General features: G+C 36.5%; 1 protein-coding gene across 2 annotated transcripts in view; it reads left to right on the top strand.

The window, feature by feature from the left end:
- The window catches only part of EED (embryonic ectoderm development), a 29,726-nt gene that overhangs the window by 11,320 nt on the left and 2,232 nt on the right, over positions 1 to 16,174 (top strand). The window contains exons 7-10 of one of the 2 annotated variants that reach the window (XM_019739630.2): positions 3,708 to 3,799; positions 5,565 to 5,698; positions 7,592 to 7,697; positions 9,028 to 9,102. In XM_019739630.2, coding sequence (XP_019595189.1) covers positions 3,708 to 3,799; positions 5,565 to 5,698; positions 7,592 to 7,697; positions 9,028 to 9,102 — 407 coding nt within the window. The remainder of the gene's footprint in view (positions 1 to 3,707; positions 3,800 to 5,564; positions 5,699 to 7,591; positions 7,698 to 9,027; positions 9,103 to 16,174) is intronic. The other variant, XM_019739631.2, reaches the window with a different exon arrangement.

The following is a 16,174-nucleotide window of genomic DNA, read 5'->3' as shown; positions in this document are numbered from 1 at the left end:
TTCCCTAAACCAAGAATTGGGGAAAGGGACCGTGAAATACACTGTTTCATCAGATGTAAATAAAATAATTGGTACTGAGGATTAGTTATGTTGCTCTTCTTATTTATTGCCTTATGATAGTTCTAGAACTTCATCCTCAGCTGAATTATTATGTTAAACTTCATTAATTTTAAGGGGCATATCACCAAAATTAATGATATTTTTAAGAGTTTTTAAGATAGTTTTATAAGTCAACTTACCACTCTGTCCAATTGTGTAATAAGAAATAATGCATCTGAAAATCCATATTGCCTTTATATGTGTTGCATCCAGCGCAACACAGGCAGTGAGGGAACGAGAAGGGGCGGCATTAGGTTTAAGTTTTTAAGAAAGAAAGAAACAGAGACTTAATGCAGTTAAATCACAGAGGGCCAAGGGTCTCACAGTCTTTTAAGGACTGGAGCCCCGAATCGGGCCGACTGGTGGCTTTTATGATCATACAAGGAAGTAACATTGTTTTTTTCATGGTCTGTGAGTCTCATACATCATACAAGAAAAATGATTTAAACCAATCACCCTTGCCTGCAAACAGCCAAAGCAGGAAGTTCCATGATGACTTAATCAAGGTATGTACCCTCCTGGGGACAAATCTCTCATGTTGAAACCTTATCGTTGAGCTAAACAGGGAGAGCTGATGTTATCGCTCTCCTCAGTTCTCTCACAATCAGGAGAGAGGGAAAGCCAGTGTCAGTAGTGGCTCTCTTTGAACAGGGGAAAGAGATAATGCCCCTTTCCATATTTTTCATGGTAGCTCATGGGGGTCCCCACATGGCTCTGCCTGTCTTAGGTTGTCTCTCCCGTGAGAAATCCTACTCGTCCTTGGCTGACAAACCATCTTTTGGGGGCCAAACAGAGAGACATAAAGCATAAGCATAAAGATGAAGCAAGGTCCCAAGAAGGCACAGTCTCACAGACTCTTCTTTCCTTAAGGAAAGGCACGAGGGGACAGTCAGCTAGGCTGCTGCGTGACAACATTTATGGATATTTTTAAAACTTTTGTTTTATAAAGGATTCCCTATAGAATGCCTTAAAATGCTAAGTTCTCCTGCATAAGCCTTTGAACTGTTTCCCATATTTATGGCATTGCCTTGCTCTGCATGCTGTATTAGCATTATAAGTCCATTCTAGTTCAGACGGGCCTCTTAATAATTTCTGAGCTCTCTGAGATGATTTGGGTTGATTTTATAGCTATGTTCTGTTCTTTTTTTTTTTTTTTTTTTTTGGGGGGGGAAGGGGAACAGGACTTTATTGGGGAACAATGGTCAAATTGTTGTCCTTTCAATCTTAGTTGTGGGGGGTTCTGTTCAGCTTCAAGTTGTTGTTCTTTCAGTCTTAGTTGTGGAGGGCGCAGCTCAGCTCCAGGTCCAGTTGCTATTGCTAGTTGCAGGGGGCGCAGCCCACCATCCCTTGCGGGAGTCGAACCAGCAACCTTGTGGTTGAGAGGACAGGCTCCAACCAACTGAGCCATCCGGGAGCTCAGCGGCAGCTCAGCTCAAGGTGCCATGTTCAATTTTAGTTGCAGGGGGCACTGCCCACCATCCCTTGCGGGACTCGAGGAATTGAACTGGCAACCTTGTGGTTGAGAGCCCGCGCTCCAACCAACAACTGAGCCATCCGGGAGGCAGCTCAGCTCAAGGTGCCATGTTCAATCTTAGTTGCAGGGGGCAGAGCCCACCATCCCTTGCGGGACTCGAGGAATTGAACTGGCAACCTTGTGGTTGAGAGCCCACTGGCCCATGTGGGAATCGAACCGGCAGCCTTCGGAGTTAGGAGCACAGAGCTCTAACCACCTGAGCCACCGGGCCGGCCCCCTATGTTCTGTTCTTGATTGCCCTTTCTCTCATTTCTACATTCTAGTCATCTTATTTCTATATTATTATTCTAGTTAAGTTTATTCTTAAAGACTTGTCAAATCTGTAACTGCCCCCTACAGTCTGCTAATATTAAAAGATGTCCTCAAATTAAAATACTTAAATGAAAATGTTTATGTTCGGAAATCAGCACCTAAGAAGAGCTGGCAACTTTTCTTGATAACAGTTGTTGGGCTCAGGTATTTACAAGTGACAGAGGCAGTAATGCCTCACTTATTCTAAACATTACAACTTTTTAACCCTGCTGTCAGCAATAGCATTTTGGGGGCGGCGGGGGGGGGGGGGCATATTGAGGAATAGTGTGTTTTTCCAGGACCCATCAGCTCCAAGTCAAGTCCTTGTTTTCAATCTAGTTGTGGAGGGCGCATCAGACGACTGGCCCATGTGGGAATACAACGGCGACCTTGGTGTTATGAGCATTGCGCTCTAACCAACTGAGCCAACTGGCCACCGTCATTTTTTTTTTTTTTTTAATTGAACAGCTTTACAAAATGAATAGGAATTTTTCTGCAAACAGTACCATTAAGAAAGTGAAAAGACAGCCTATGGAATAGGAGAAAATATTTGCAAATCGTATATCTAATAAGGGACTTGTATCAAGAGCTCTTACAGTTCAACAATAAAAAGACATCCAAATTTAAAAATGGGCAAAGGTTTTGAATAGACACCTTTCCAAACAACATACACAAATGTCTGATAAGCACATTTAAGGGCACTCAGTATAATTAATCATTAGGGAAATACAAATCAAAACCAAGAAATACCACTTCACACCTACTTAGGATGGCTGTAAGCAAAAAGACTACCAATAATATGTTGACTAGAATGTGGAGACATTGGAACACTGCCCCCTCCCCCCCACCACCACCATATTGCTGGTGGGAATGTGAAATGTAGGCATATTGAAAAACAGTTTGGCGGTTCCAGAGTGAAAAATACTTTGGCAACAAGTTAAACATAGAATTACTACTCCTGGGTATATGTTTATTCAAGAGAAATGAAAACAAATGTCCACCTAAATATTTGTATGCAATTAGAATCAAGTAATTGTTTTTTCATGGCCATGCTAATTTCTAGTACTACTAACACAATGTATTATAATGTATTTAGTGTAATATATATATTGTAATTAATAAGTACATTGTAATTAGCATAAATGTACATTGTAATTGCGGTAATATGTAATATGCATGTACAGTATGAACATTGTTAATAGTTCAAGTTCTGCATGGCATTTATATTAATGCTGCATACTATTTTGTTGCTAATGTTTATTAGAAAATGAGATTGTTCAAGTTGTAGTTAATAATTTTTAAAAGGTCTAATACTATAAAGTTATGGCGTGATGTATGTAAGTTTCAGCCCTGTTTTTGGATTTATTGTAGAAATCTTACAAATCTACTGAGTCCTCTTCAGTATGTCAGTGTGGATGTGGTGGAGGACAGGAACCTCTAGTGTCTTGTCCTGTGGCTCAGTGTAAAACTTAGGTCAGATCCCTAAGTGTTTGCTTATCTCAAAAGCATATCTCCACCAAATTAGGAGATTTAAAGGAAATTGTGTGAGGTAAATAATTTATTTTAAGACCACATACGTATTTCTTGAAAGTTAGAGCTCATACATGGCTAAATCTATATATAATGTAAATATTTTAAGTTGCTGTATAATATGGATTCCATTCTTAGTCTTTACTGCACATAAGGAAGTCCAGACTTTTGTAATATTTACTTTGTTCAAGAGGTTTTGAAGTCCACAGTAAATGAATGATATAAATACATCTTATTTTTTTGTCTATACTAGATCATGCTTTAAGATTATGGAATATCCAAACGGACACTCTCGTGGCAATATTTGGAGGTGTAGAAGGGCACAGAGATGAAGTTCTAAGTGCTGTAAGTTGAAAGCTACAGGGCAGTAACTTCCACGTTCTCATAGTTGTGAACAATCCCAATGGAACTCTTTCCTTGTAAGACAGCATGTGCGTTTTTGTCATATAGCCTGTTAGGCAGCCATTTCATTTACTTGTGACATGCAAGGTTTTTATTTTACACGTGAAAGAATAAAGCAAGTCAGACTCTTTTATCTGTAATCAAGCACTTTTTATAGCAGCTGCTGGATTCTCATGAAAATACTATGAAATTGTTCTTTTCCTTTACTGATCTAAAATCACCAAGTCACCGTTTGTTTTGCTGTTTCTCAGTTATTAAAGGTTAAACTACTTATTAATTAACTTTGCATCTTTTCTTTGAACTTGAAATATGTTATCCAGTTTTAGTAAGTGTTTTATTGTGCTCACACTAAATTTTAGGTAACGTTTCTTTGATGGTATGGTGTTATCTTTGTATTATAATCTTTATATTGTAGTGATACAAGGATTTCTTCTCGAGTTTCCTTTTTTATATACATTATATTAACTTATGTTCTGTGTATAGCTTATTTAGTAATTTTACAGCTACACAGTTCTGTTTCATTAAACTATTTAAATACGCACCATATTTTGAAGCTTATAGCATTTTTCTATAGTTGGGATTTATATGCTTTGTGAGAATCATACCTACCTTAACACATTGCGTACGGATCACGCGAATCTTCACGAGGGATTTAAACCTCGCCGTACGCAACGTGGTAAGATACCTGCCAACTTGGATTTTATAGAAGTTGCAGTAGCATTCTCCATCTGGCTCAATGTGTGAAAGCCAAAACTATCATCCTTTATTAAAAACTCTAAATCAGCTAATGGCTCTAAGGTTGCATGTTGCTGTTGATAGGTAGTTAGGAAAAGTAGCAGAAACCAGATTTGTGAATTCAATAAATACCAACCTAAAAGGTCTTAGGCTCTTGCAAAATATTGTTCATGATTATTTCAATGGTTGAATTAACATAGAATATCTAGATTACTAAGGAAAATTTCTTTAAGTAGAACTTTATTGTTATTTCTTAAAATGAGCAGAGACTCTTTATAATATAGGAGGTCATTGCTAAAGTGATTGATGCGTGAGATTTCATTAACACTGTGTACTAAATTAAATAGTATCTGTGTCTCAGTGTCTTATCTATGAAATCAGGTGGGATAAGGTTAACAATAGAACACCTATTAGGTGACTTGTTAAAAACTAGTAAACAGCAAGTGACAAACTTTATATTATTTCCTTTCAGACAGTTTTTTTATTCCCTTAAAAAGCGAACTCTAAAGCCAATGTATCTGAAGTTTTTGACATAGATGTACAGGTAAAATTAAATTTCAGTTGTGTAAGGACTCATTGTACTTTTACATATATATGTCAGTTTCATTGTTTGATCAGGGCTAGACAAAGAAAAGTAATATAACTAGAACTATTCAGGTTTTTGTCATACCTAAGCATTCTATTTACCTCCAAAATCAAGCAAAACGTATTTTAAAGATAACTGAATAGATAAAATGAAGTTCAAACAGGACTTTCTTGCCTTCTGTAGTATATAAGCTCATGTACTGTGGTGATGACAAAATCTTGAAAGCAGTAAAAAGTCAGTTTTATGTCCCACATAGATGAAACCCAAAATGTTAGTGTTGTGATTTGGAACAGTTTTCACAATACTATGCATCAGGTGAAAATTGGATAGTATAATTTGGAAAAATAATTTAAATATTTAATTTAAGCTTTTCTGTTTTACATGCAGGATTATGATCTTTTAGGTGAAAAAATAATGTCCTGTGGTATGGATCACTCTCTTAAACTTTGGAGGATCAATTCAAAGAGAATGATTAATGCAATTAAGGAATCTTATGATTATAACCCAAATAAAACTAACAGGTAACATTTGTGGTATTTAAAACAATTTTCTACCTCATGCTGTTGAATAAATGAGTTTACTTTTCCTAAATTATTATGTAAGTCCCCCACACTGAGTTTAGAAGCCCTTCTTTTAAACTTTAAGGTATAATTTACATACCATAAAATTCACTGATTTTTGATAGAAGTCATTTACTTTTAATCTTTTTGTGGTTCATTTTCAAAATCTTTAAATTCTGTTTTTACTAACTTATTAGCACATTTATTTTTATTTGGTTTTGCATATGCCTCACCTTTTAACATAAAAGTTGTAAACCTCTTAAACTTACTGTGGAATAGAGCAAAAGACCCTTCAGGATAATATTAGCATTATTTGTCAGCACTGTACATTCTAATTCAAAACAGTAAATCTTGTTTTTTAAATGGGTTCTTAGCTCTTAATGATATGATAATGTAATAATTTCCCTTAATTGGTGCTCATTTCATTAAATGGAGAATATTCAAAAGCAGGAGCCTTGATCCATGGGACTAAGAGGTGGGAACTTTGCAGTTTTCTTAATGAATTTTTGAAATGCCTCAATTCTTAGCTATCTTTTCTTAACTGTATTTTCAATTCTTAATTATCTTTTCAGAATCTTATCAGATTATTAAGACTCACTATAACTATCATATGTCTATGTACATTAACTTGTTTGCACTTGTGTTTAAAGCAAAGAGCTAGAGTTTATTTTCTGGTTATCAGGCCAGATTATCAATAGATTGTTAGTTAAATTTGTAACCATTAGTAGAATTTCAATACACTAACATTCATCAGACCTCAGTGGTCTCTAAGGTAGTACAACTTTCAACTTTTTATTTTAAAACACCAATTTATGTTTTTATATTTTCTGGAGCTCTGGAATACATGGAAGTTACATTTTACGCAGCTTACAGAAAATAACAGTGAGTTATGCTGGTCTTCTTGAGAGGGGTTCAACCGTAGATTATACTATGTATTTCATTTAAAAGCAGTTAACATAATTATAGCAGAGTTAAGAGTTTATATCAGATCATTAATAACATTTTAATGTTTTAATAAGGAAAGGACCCCAGAATTTGAATTGGAAGGAATGTTTGAAATGATTCAGCCCAGCATCCTTTTTACATATGAGGGAAAAGTAAAGAGAGGACATGTGAGTTGCCCAAGATATAACTAATTCATGGCATATCAAACTTCTACAGTCATTTCAGAATAAACACCGAAGTGCTTACAAAATGTTAGGTATACTTTTAATAAACTACAGAATTATCTGCAACTTCTAATTTATGATTTTTTCCACAAACATCTTTAAGGGAAAAAAGGTGGCACCATATTTTACTTTTCCTAAATACAGGAAAAGTCTTAAAACTAATGTCAAATTTCTGTCAGATACTATTTTCAAAAATTGTTCCTCAAGGCAGGGCTCTCATATTAACTCTCTCTGGCAGTAGCCTTTGGATTGATGTGTCATTGTTCCTAGAAAAATGACTTATCTTTTGAAATAATCCAAATGTGTTGACTTTCACAAACTAATTTTAAAGAATTGAGTAGGTACCTTTGTATTTTCCATATGAGAAACTTTCAGCTCTATAATCAGATGTCTTTGCTTCTCAATTGTTAGCGTAGCCAGAATTGAAGTGGTTAGATTTGGAAGCTGAATTTTTATAAGTGAAAGTTCATAGGATAAAACCAAAATTTAATTGAGAGCCGATGATGGTATAAAATATAGAAACAAAAATAGAAGGAGACTTCAGCTCTCAGTAAACACACAGGTATTCACTTTTCTGGGAACACAAAAATCAACAGTTATATATTTAATTTTTCAAAATTCTGTAAATCCAAAAATTGATTTCTACTATACTTTTTTCTCTTAACTTTTGACATTTCCGTTTCAGGCCGTTTATTTCTCAGAAAATTCACTTTCCTGATTTTTCTACCAGAGACATACATAGGAATTATGTCGATTGTGTGCGATGGTTAGGTGATTTAATACTTTCCAAGGTATGGTAATTGCTGTTAAGCTGTAATTCCATTGTTTGTGTAAGTTAGAACTTTTTTTTTTAAATTAAAGTTTATTGGGGTGACAATTGTTAGTAAAGTTATACAGATTTCAGGTATACAATTCTATGATACATTATCTATATCTCACATTGTGTGTTTATCACTCAGAGTTACTTAGAGCTATTTAGGGAGCACAGATTTTTATGCAGTTTGGTAAATTGGATGGCAGATGGGAAATTGCTCTTTTAAAAAGTCTCATATTTTGATAGATTTGGAAACTTGTTTTAGGCATAAAAACATCCCAATGGATTATTAAAATTTGTTCTCCAATAAAATGAAAAATGTTAATTTGTAAGATGATACTGTTCTCTGATACCAGTATTAGTGTAAAATAACCAATATCGAAAGCCAGTAGGTTTTTTTTTCATGTTTGTGTCCATTTCATGAAAGTGAGCTTTTATGTATAAAACAGACAGCTGGAGTTGGCTCATGGGCTGTAGTTTGCCAACCCCTTCTCTAGCATGTTTATATATATATGTGTGTGTGTGTGTGTACGTGTATAACATATATATATACATATATACATATATATATATACACGCACACATATATGTATAAATATTTTTTTTCTGATAATTTAGAGAAGTTGTTGGTGATGTCATCTGAACATTTACTTAGGACTGGCAAATTTGGAGAAATTGGTATCCAGTTTCTTTTCTTGTGTGGATTTCAGGACATTTCACATTTTCTTGGTTAGAGCCTCATTTATTTTTTTCTTGTAGATATAGTTTTACCTTTTTTTTTTTAGCTTTTGATTTAGAGATTAGGTTCACAGGAAGTTTCAAATACAGTGCAGAGAGGCCCCATGTTGCCCTTCGTCCAGTTTCCCCCAATGGTTACGTCTTACATAACTAATGCAATATCAAATCCAGGAAATTGACATTGTGCAATGTGTGTGCGTAGTTCTGTCATTTTATCACATGTGATTTTGTCATTTCAAAAATGTTACAGTTTGGGGCCTTAAAGCTTTGTTTTTTCCACTCAATATAATGCCATCCAAGTTGTTGTGTGTATCAATTGTTTTCCCTTTTTATTGCTGAGTAGTATTGCATGGTATGGGATGCACCACAGTTTATTTAGCCATTCATCTATTGTAGGACATTTTGGTCAGATTGGGGCTATTACAAATAAAGCTGCTAATGAACAATCGTGTACAGGTTTTTTGTGGACTTAAGTTTTCATTTCTCTGGGATAAATACCTAGAAGGGCAATTGCTGGGTCATGGTTAAGTTTGTTTAGTTTTTTAAGAAACTGCCAAACTATTTTCCAGAGTGGCCGTCCCATTTTACATTCCCACCAGAAATGTATGAAAGATCGAGTGTCTCGGAATCTTCGCCGGCATTTGGTATTGTCACTATTTTTTATTTTAGCTGTTCTGATAGGTGTGTAGTGATACCTCATCGTGGTCTTAATTTGCATTTCCCTGATGGCTAGTGATATTGAACATCTTTTTCATGTGCTTATTTACCATCCATATATCCTTTTCGATGATGTCTTCATATCTTTTGCTCATTTTCTAATTGGATTGGTTTTTTATTTTTACTGTTGAGTTTTGAGAGTTCTTAATATATTCTAAATATGAATCCTGTGTCAGATACGTAGTTTGCAGATATTTTCTTCAAGTCTGTAGCTTGTCTTCTCATCCTCTTCACAAAGTCTCTTGCACAGCAAATACTTCTAATTCTGATATTCAATTGATTGATTTTTTAAAAAAAATTATTTTATGGATCATGCTTTTGATGTGTTTGAATGCTCTTTACCAAGCCATAGATCCTAATGATTTTCTCCTGTGTTTTCTTCAAAAAGCTTTATAGTGTTGTTTTACGTTAAATATATCCATTTTAAGTTAATTTTTGCATGAGGTTTAGTTAGAAGTTTATTTTTTGCCTATAGATATCCAATTGTTTTCAGCACTTTTTATTGAAAGACTATTCTTTCTCCTTTGAATTGCTATTGCACCTTTGTCACAATTGTTTGGTCACACTTGTGTGAGGCTGTTTCTGGTTTTTCTATTCTGTTCTCTCCACCAGTACTACATACACAGTCTTGGTTACTGTAGCTCTATAATTAGTCTTGGAATGGGTAGAGTGAGTTCTTCCATTTTATTATTATTCTTCAAAATTATTTTTAGCTATTCTAGTTGCTTTGCCTTTCCATATAAATTTTAGAATAATCTTGTCTACATTTATAAAAAATCTTGCTGGGGTGTTTTGGGGGGAGGGAGGATTTTGATCCAAATTGTGTTAAACCCGTATATCAATTTGGTGGGGCATTAATACCTTGACTCTGCTTAGTCTTTTAATCCTTGAACATAGTATGTCTCTCCATTTATTTAAGTCGTCTTTGATTTTTATGATTAACGTTTTGTAGTCTTTAGCATACAAGTCCTGTACCTGCTTTGTTAGATTTATACTTAAGTATTTCTCTCTTTTTGAGTGATTGTAAATGGTATTTCCAATTTCCATTTCTATGTTCACTGCTAGTATATAAGAAATACAGTTGATTTTTGCATGTTAATTTTGAATCCTGCAACCTAATAGACCTTATTAAGTTCTAGAAGTATTTTCAGTTAATTACTTGGGGTTTTCTACATAGACTATTGTGACATCTGCAAATATTTTATCTTTTATCTTTATGCTTTTTATTTCCTTTTCTTACCTTACTATGCTGGCAAACTTCCAGTACTGTGTTGATTAGCACTGTTAAGAGCAGACGTCTTTGACTTGTTTCTGGTATTTATGGGAGAAAGAAATTCAGTCTTTCACATTTATGTTTACTATAGTGTGTTTTTTGTAGATCTTGTCTATCAAGTTGAGAACTGTTCCTTTTTCTAAGTTTTCCTAAGTTTTTGACAGTTTCCTTTTCCTAAGTTTTTGACAGTTCTATCGTGAATGGGTGCTGAATTTTATTAAATGCTTTTTCTGCATCAGTTGATATGATCATGGGGTTTTCTTCTTTAGTCTGTTAGTGCAGTGGGTTGCATTGATTGGTCATTGAATATTGATAGAGTCTTGTATCCCTGGGGTAAGTTTGCTTGGTTATACTGTGTAGTTCTTTTATAAGTTGCCAAATTCTCTTTGCTAATATTTTGTTTAAAATTTTTGTGTTTGTGTTGATGAGGTATGATATTGACCTGAAGTTTTCTTTTTTGTACTGTTTTTGTCTGATTATGGTATTGATAATCCTGGCTGACTTCATAAAATGAATTAAATAAATTGCAAGTCTTCCCTCCTGTTTGCTGGAAGAGATTGTATGACTTTTAAATGATTGGTAGAATTTTCCAGTTAAACATCTGGTCCTAGAAAATTTTAAGTGGAAGTTTTTGAAATCACAAATTTAATTTCCTTACTAGTTAAAGGGTTATTTAGATTAACTATTTCATATTGGGTGAGTTGTAGTTAGTGCTGTTTGAAGAATTGGTCCATTCTATCCAATGTAAAATTTATGTGTATAGAATTGTTTTTAGTATTCCTTTATTATCCTTTTGATATGTGCAACGTCTCTAGTGCGGGTTTCATTCCTGAAATTGGTAATTCGTATCTTTTTCTCAGTTCTGCTAGGGGTTTGTCAATTTTTTAAATCTCTTTTTATCTTTTCCTTTTGTTTGCTGTGGGTATATTTTGCTCTTATTAGTTTTTTAAGGTGGGAATTGAGTTGAGATTATATTTCTTAGATTATTCAATTGAGACTTTTCTTAATATAAGCATTTGGTGCTATGAATTTCCCTGTCAGCACTGCTTTAGCTGGATCTCACAAAGTTTGCTAAGAAGTGTGTTGTTTAGTTTACAGGTATTGAGAGATTTTCTTGTCATCTTTCTCTTCTTGAGTTCTAGTTTGATTCTCCTGTGGTCAGAACATACTCTTTATGGTTTTGATTATTTTAAATTTTTTGAGATTTGTTTCATGACCTTATTTTGGGTATGTTCCGTGGGAGCTTGGAGCTTGAAAAGAATGTGTATTCTGCTGTTGGTGTGGTTTAATTTGTCTTTATCTTTGTTGATTTTCTGTCTACTGTTTTTATTAATTATTGAGAAAAGGGTGTTGAAGTCTCCAGCTGTAATTGTGGATTTTTCCCTTTTTTCTTTCAGTTTTGTGATATCTTGCACCTCTATTGGTTGGTGTTTCCACACTTAGTATTGCTGTATATCTCGGTGGCTTGACCTTTTATCATTGTGTAATATTCCTCTCTATCGCTGGTAATTTTTTTGCATTGAAGTCTCCTTTCTCTGGTAGCCATTCCTGCTTTCTTGATTAATGGTTGCATGGTATATCCTTTTACAAACTTACTTTTTTTGGGGGGCGGATATTAGGGAACAGTGTGTTTTTCCAGGACCCATGAGCTCCAAGTCAAGTCGTTACCCTTCAATCTATTTGTGGAGGGAGCAGCTCATCTCCAAGTCCAGTCGCCATTTTCAGTCTTTAGTTGCAGGGGGCACAGCCCACCATCCCATGTGGGAATTGAACTGGCAACCTTGTTGAGAGTTCATGCTCTAAACAACTGAGCCATCCGGCCACCCCACGGCATCTCAGCAGCAGCTCGTTGTCTTCCAGTCTGGTTGTGGAGGGTGCAACTCACAGTGGCCCATGTTGGAATTGAACCGGCAACCCTGTTGTTAAGAGTTCGTGCTCTAACCAATTGAGCCATCCAGCCGTCCCCTCCGACCTTTTTACTTTTAATCTCTGTATATATTGTTATATCTGAAGTGAGTTTCTTGTGGGTAGCATGTAGCTGGCTCATTTTTTCCCCCTTTCTTCTGCTTCCCCCCCCCCCCCACTCCGGTTCAAGCTGATGTTTCTCAGTCTAGTGTAGTACACAGCTCCCTGGCCCATGCTGGTATTATGAGCCTTGTGCTTCCCCCGGCTGAGGCAGTTGGTCGTCAGTTGGCAGCTCGCGGCAGCTCTTACCGGCTGCCCTCACCGGCTGCTGGCTGCTTAGGTTGGCTGCTGGCCATTTATGCTGGCTGCCAGCCACTCATGCTGGCCACTGGCCACTCATGGCAGCACACTGTAGCCCACGGCAGCACTCAGCATCCCTCGGCAGCTCACGCCAATCTCCGGCTGCTCATGGCAGCCCAGCTCCAGGGAGAGCCGTTGTTCACAATCTTAGCTGTAGAGGATGCAGCTCACTGGCCCATGTGGGCATCGAACTGGTGACCTCGGCCTTAGGAGCACGGCGCTCCAACCACCTGAGCCACCGGGCCCGCCAGGCTCATTTTTTAATCCATCCTGTCAAATGTCTTATTTGGTGTATTCAGACCATTTATATTTGAGCCATACCATATCAATTATTACATTGTCTTTTTTTTTTCATTTCTTAATTTCTTTGTTTTTTTTCCCCCTAATTTTCTGTAGGTTATGTGAGAATATATTAGAATTCCATTTTGATTTGTCTATAGTATTTTTAAGTATATTTCTTTGTGTAGGTTTTGGTATTTGCCATAGATATTACTATATATGTGATGTATACATTTGACCATTGAACAACATGGGAGTTTGGGGGTGTCAACCCCTGCACAATCAAAAATTTGTATAAATATAGCTGGCCCTCTGCATATGTGGATTCCCAACTGCATATCAAAAATTTTTTTTTCCAAAAAAATACCTGCATATAAGTAGACCCATGCAGTTGAAACCCCTGTTTAACGGTCAACTGTATATCAGTCTATTTAACTGTGTATCAACATTTTACCACTTCAGGTAAGGTGTAAAAACCTTACTTTCCTTTACGTCACTTTGTCTCCTCCATTTATAATTGTCTTAAATATTCCCTTTACAATTGAGAACTTAAATGGTATTACAATTTTTGTTTCAGCCATCAAACGTAATTTAAAACTCAAGAAGCAAAAGAGAATATTGTATTTACTCATTTTGCTTTTTCTGTTGATCTTCCTTCCTGATGTCCCAAGATTTCTTCTTAAAATTATTTCCTTTCTGTTCATAAAACTTCCTGTAGCCATTTGTTTAGGGTACGTCTTCTGGTGACAAATTCTCTTGGGTTTAGAGTCTGAGAATGTCTTCATTTCCCCTTCATTCTTTAAGGGTATATTCACTGAATATAGGGTTTTTGTGTTGACAACTCTTTAAACAATTGAAAATCTTGTGCCCTCTTTCTGGTCTCTGGTTTCTAATGAGAGATCTGCCATCATTGGAATTGTTTTTCCTCTACAGGTAGGGTGTTCTTTCTGTCTTAACTGCTTTTTGGACTTTTTCTTCGTGGTTAGTTTTCAGAAGTTTGACTATAATGTGTTGTGATACAGATTTCTTTCAGTGTATCTTATTGGGGTTCACTCACCTTGAATCCATAGTAGGTGTATGTCTTAAGTGTGTTTATAATTACATACTCGTTGAAGCATTTTTATGATGGCTGCTTTAAAATCCTCGTTAGATAATTCTAACATGTCATCTCTGTATTGGCATCTGTTGTCTTCTCATTGAAGTTGAAATTTTTTTTTTTTTTGATATGGCAATGATTTTTTTTTTTACTGAGATCCGGATATTTTGGTTATTATGTAATGAAACTCTGGATCTTTTTTTAGATTGCCTCTACAGCAGGCTCCCTTGGATAAATTTTCAGCTGCAGAAGGGGAGCGCTGCCTCACTGATTGGAAGGGAAATCCAGGTTTCCCACTCCGCTGACTTGGTGATGGTGTTTCATTACTGCTGGGTTGGGAGTTCAGGCTTTCCACTCAGGTGGAAAAGCCTCAGGTGATACTACCCTTGCAGAAGGAGCTGACATCACTTATTGCTGCTCCCCAGGTGGTCGCCACTGATACTGCAGGTGGTGGGTAGTTGTGAACATCGTCCTGACTCTACTAGGCCTTCTCTCACACCACCCCAGCCAGAGAAAAGGAAGAGAATCACCTGATTACCATACGGGGCAGTGGGGAGTCAGGGATATTATGTATTTTAGGTACTTAGTTACCACCTGAGAAGGGTTTCCTTCTGGGCCTTTGCTGGTTCATATGGGGCAAGTCCACAGTTTTTCTGTATTTGGCTATAGTAGAAAGTTTGTCTGAAAATTGTCTCTCTTCTTAGATTGCTACTTTCCTGGTCCCTTGTAGAAAGCAGGATTTTGTTGAATTTTGGTTCTTTTGTTTGTTTTAGTCTCCACCTTCACCCGTTAGCATTGTTGAGTTGCTGCCTTCTCTAGCATCCAGTCTGAATTACATAAATGAGGGAAAAGGAAAACCAGGGAACTCAATTTCCTTCACATCCCAGGATTCCTAATCAGTCTGTCTCTTCTCTACTTTTTAGACTGTTAAGCTGTACTTAGTGGGACAAATAAGGAAAAGAACATCTATTTCGTCGTTTTGGAAGCATAAATAAAAAAGCTCTAAAATTTCTGTTCTTAGAACTTAATCAGATGATAGAAAGGGTTTCTGCATTTTAGGTGGGAAGCTGAACTGAATGGACTATATTGGTGGTCTCAAGTCTGGCTCTGCATCAGAATCATTGGGAGAACGTTGTAAAAATAGATTGTTAGACCTTACCCCCAGAGATTCTAAATCTGGCACAAGGACCTAAGAATTGGTGATTTAAAAGGCTTTCTAGATGATAACGAGTGCAGTTATCCTTTAGTGTGGGTAAATTCTTTTTACCTACCTAGGCTGTAGTTCTCCATGAGGCGACTCTACTAATTAAGGATACATTACGATTATAGTCAGTAACAAGCACTTGAACAACTATTTTACAAATCTGTTCCAGCCTCCTTTCTCAGAGATTCTAATTCAGTAGGGTGTGGAGGCCAAGATGAGTTGAGAAAACTACAGGCTATGGATTTAATTGTACACTTAGTTAAGAGTCTTCAGACTAGGTGATCTCGAAGGTATTTCACAGTAAAGAACTTGTATAACATATAGGCCTGGAAATTTATATGATTTGAAAAAGGCAGAGAAGAAGAAAAGCATGTGAGATCCCAGGTAGAAACCCCCCACAATAGTCTGTCAGTGTTTAGGGGGTGGGGAGAGTGTTGTCCCCCAATCTTCCTCTGTGGCTCTATTGTTCGGCTGCTTAAAGGCCAGTGAACCCCACAGGGCTGCCACATGTGGCTGTGTAGGCTGTGTCCTGTGAAACTTCAGGAGGCACTCTTCACCTACACCAGGAATTTTCAGTCCTGTGCATCGTAAGGTGTTCAGCAGCATCTCTGGCCTGTATTCAGTAGAGGCCAGACACATTGCCAAATGTGCCTTACCTGGCAAACCACTGGCCTGCACAGGAATATGGATGCGGTTTTGCAAATTTTCTTCCATTGTATTCTTTACCACTTGGTGCTTAAGTAGAATGTGTGCAAAGATTTTGATTTTAGAGGACAGGGAAGGTACAGTATAGCTCAGCCTATTTCAGTCCCATATCAATGTTTTAATGTTAAACCACTGCTTTTTCATCTATATAGTCTGATCTCAAAGGCCCTTTCTGTG

Source organism: Rhinolophus sinicus, linkage group LG06 (genome assembly GCF_036562045.2).
Source record: "Rhinolophus sinicus isolate RSC01 linkage group LG06, ASM3656204v1, whole genome shotgun sequence".
Lineage (NCBI taxonomy): Eukaryota > Metazoa > Chordata > Mammalia > Chiroptera > Rhinolophidae > Rhinolophus > Rhinolophus sinicus.
Note: the sequence above shows the minus strand (reverse complement) of the source record. Positions and strands in the feature narration are given on the sequence as shown.